The 4,536-nt window shown below is 46.9% G+C and overlaps 1 protein-coding gene across 1 annotated transcript in view; it reads left to right on the top strand.

Annotated features, from left to right (window-relative positions):
* Positions 1 to 3,214: 3,214 nt before the first annotated feature.
* Positions 3,215 to 4,536, top strand: part of LOC144950604 (rhomboid-related protein 1-like) — a 28,979-nt gene continuing 27,657 nt past the window's right edge. The window contains exon 1 of the mRNA XM_078880759.1: positions 3,215 to 3,385. Within this exon, the coding sequence (XP_078736885.1) occupies positions 3,347 to 3,385 (39 nt within the window). The 5' untranslated portion in view covers positions 3,215 to 3,346. The remainder of the gene's footprint in view (positions 3,386 to 4,536) is intronic.

Below are 4,536 nucleotides of genomic sequence, written 5' to 3' on the forward strand. Positions count from 1 at the left end.
CTATCTGGCAACACAACTGACACCTTTTTACAAGGAGTCATGTTTGCATAGACCGCAATACCTGCAGTCATAATGCAAACAAAAGACAAAACTCCAAATGACGCCAAAAGGCGCCTTTTGGCGTCATCTGGTCCAACACCATGTGAGACTAGGCTCTAAGGAAAGCTGTCTCGGGTGTGGACCAATCAACTTCAAGGACAGTGCATACATTATCAGAGTTGTGTTTTTTGTTTGCATTCCGACCGCAGGTATTGTGGTCAATGCAAACATGACTCCTTGTAAAAAAGGTGTCAGTTGTGTTGCCAGATATAAGGGTAAAACACCAATTATCACGGGGTGCGAGATTCACTTTCTGAGACGGATTCTTTTAGAATCAGAATCAGAAAGGGTTTTATTCGCCATGAAAGTTTGCACAGACAAGGAATTCACTATGGTGCATACATTCAACATGTACGAATCTTAAAACTTAAATAAGTGGTATATACAGTCTAACTATACTAAAATTACAAAGTCTAACTAATACTAAGGGGCTAAAGTATGTAAACATTTGAATAAGTATACAATATAAAATGTAAACTAGCCGTAAAATACAATCTTAAAATACAAAAACGCAAATAGGGTCACATGTAAAAATGGCAAGGTGTAATTTTGTAGATAAAATATTAAAGTGTCAAAGTAAATCATGAAAAACATAAATGACGTCACACGATTTTGGACGATTTTTGACCCCCCCCCCTTCGTCACACGACGTCACAAAAAGTCAGACCCCCCCCCCTCAAATATGACGTCACAAAACTCTGCCCCCCCCAAAAAAATAAAATAAAACATGCTTCAAATCGCTTTAAACTATTGTCATTGTAGTGCGTATTTAATGTGGCGCTGCACTCTGATGTTGTAGGAGAAAACATTTATTAAAACGTCTATTTAATTAAGTGGAACGTGTTGTCTATATTTATTTATTTAAAGTTGCAGCATTTTTACGTGACGTCACATTTCTCCAACCCCCCACCCTCTCGTCACACATCGTCACACATGTCTGACCCCCCCCCTCCCCTTAGGTGCGTGACGTCATTTATGGACGGCCCCTTTAGCGCGGGGCCCTTGAAAGTGCGGGGCTCGGAGCATTCGAGGGTGACGATCGTGGTCTCAAGCAACGCGATATCGCGATAATCGAAGCGTGTCGCGATAACAGAAACATATCGCGATAATCGAAGCATATCGCGATAATCGAAACATATCGCGATAATCGAAACATATCGCGAGATGCGATGTCGCACACGGGGAAAGTCACGTTGCATATCTGTGCAGCCATTCACCAAATCGCTCTGAGCCACCAACTCCTGCTGCTATACACGCACTCTCACAAACACTGCCACCACCATCATCACCATCATCACCACCATCACCACCATCACCATCATCACCACCATCACCACCATCACCATCATCACCACCATCACCACCATCATCACCACCATCATCATCATCACCATCATCATCATCATCACCACCATCATCATCATCACCACCATCATCATCACCACCATCACCACCATCATCACCACCATCATCACCACCATCATCACCACCATCATCATCATCACCATCATCATCATCATCACCACCATCATCATCATCACCACCATCATCATCACCACCATCACCACCATCATCACCACCATCATCACCACCATCATCACCACCATCATCACCATCACCACCATCATCATCACCACCATCACCACCATCATCATCACCACCATCACCACCATCATCATCACCACCATCATCACCATCATCATCATCATCACCACCATCATCACCACCATCATCACCATCATCACCACCATCATCATCATCATCACCACCATCACAACCATCATCACCATCATCACCACCACCATCATCATCATCATCACCACTATCATCATCACCACCATCATCATCACCATCACCACCATCATCACCATCACAACCATCATCATCATCACCACCACCATCATCATCATCACCACCACCATCATCACCATCATCATCACACCACCATAATCATCACCACCATCACCATCATCACCACCATCATCATCACCACCACCATCACCACCATAATCACCATAATCATCATCATCATCACCACCACCATCATCACCACCATCACAACCATCATCATCACCACCATCATCACCACCATCACAACCATCATCATCATCACCACCATCATCATCATCACCACCACCATCATCATCATCACACCACCATAATCATCACCACCATCACCATCATCACCACCATCATCATCACCACCACCTTCACCACCATAATCACCATCACCATCATCACCATCATCACCACCACCATCATCATCATCACACCACCATAATCACCATCACCATCATCACCACCATCATCATCACCACCACCTTCACCACCATAATCACCATCACCATCATCACCACCATCATCATCATCCCTCCTCCTCCTCTCCCTTCACTCTCCCCTCTCTACTCCCTCCCTCTCTGACGAGCTCACACGCTCCTCACCATCAACACTGCAGCAGCTCACGTGGCCCACCCCATCAGCACTGCAGTTTCACAAGTAGCACCATCATCATCACTACATCATCACTACAGTACCATCATCATCATCATCACTACATCATTACTACAGTGCCACCATCATCATCACTGCAGCATCACCATCATCATCACTACAGTACCACCACCACCATCATCATCATCACTACAGCATCACCATCATCATCACTACAGTACCACCATCATCACTACAGCATCACCATCATCATCACTGCAGCATCGCCATCATCATCACTACATCATCACTACAGTACCATCATCATCACTACAGCATCACCATCATCATCACTGCAGCATCACCATCATCATCACTACATCATCACTACAGTACCATCATCATCACTGCAGCATCACCATCATCATCACTACAGTACCATCATCATCACTGCAGCATCACCATCATCATCACTACAGTACCACCATCATCATCATCACTACAGCATCACCATCATCATCACTACAGTATCACCATCATCATTACTACAGTATCACCATCATCACTACAGCATCACCATCATCATTACTACAGTATCACCATCATCATCACTACAGTATCACCATCATCACTGCAGCATCACCATCATCACAGTCGCACCACCACCAACCACCCACCCCAACACACGCGCATACGCGCACGTCTCTGACATCACCCACGAATCAACATCATCAACATCAACAACATCATCATCGGAAGCGGCGGCAGCAGCGGCGTTCACCATCACGCCGCTCACCCACAGAGCGGGCTGTGAGTCATGGACGAGGAAACAATCATCACCCTCATCAGGGACGAGGTGAGAGACACACACACGCTTACACACACACGCTTACACACACACACGCTTACACACACACACGCTTACACATACACCCCACTTACACACACACACATTCCACTTACACACACACACATTCCACTTACACACACACACCACTCTTACACACACACCCCACTTACACACACGCACACACCCACTCTTACACACACACACCCCACTTACACACACGCACACACCCACTCTTACACACACCCCACTTACACACACCCCACTTACACACACCCCACTTACACACACCCCACTTACACACACCCCACTTACACACACCCCACTTACACACACCCCACTTACACACACCCCACTTACACACACATACACTCTTACAAACACCCCACTTACACACACCCCACTTACACACACCCCACTTACACACACCCCACTTACACACACCCCACTTACACACACCCCACTTACACACACATACACTCTTACAAACACACACATATACTCTTACACACACACCCCACTTACACACACACATACACACACTATTACACACACACATACACACACATACACACACTCTTACACACACACACCCCACTTACACACACACACCCCACTTACACACACACACCCCACTTACACACACACACCACGCACACACGCCCCCCCCCCCCCAACGCTTTGAGCCGCCCGCGTGTGGCGCACTTTGTAATCAGCAGCGCGCACAGCACACACACACAGCATACACACAGCATACACACAGCACACACACAGCACACACACACAGCATATACACACAGCACACACACAGCACACACACAGCACACACACAGCACACACACAGCACACACACAGCACACACAGCACACACACACAGCACACACACACAGCACACACACACACAGCACACACACACAGCACACACACACAGCACACACACAGCACACACACAGCACACACACACAGCACACACACACAGCACACACACACACAGCACACACACACAGCACACACACACAGCACACACACAGCACACACACACACAGCACACACACACAGCACACACACACAGCACACACACACACACACAGCACACACACACAGCACACACACAGCACACACACACACACAGCACACATACACAGCATACACACACAGCA

Source organism: Lampetra fluviatilis, chromosome 58, assembly GCF_964198595.1.
Source record: "Lampetra fluviatilis chromosome 58, kcLamFluv1.1, whole genome shotgun sequence".
NCBI classification, from domain to species: Eukaryota; Metazoa; Chordata; class Hyperoartia; order Petromyzontiformes; family Petromyzontidae; genus Lampetra; species Lampetra fluviatilis.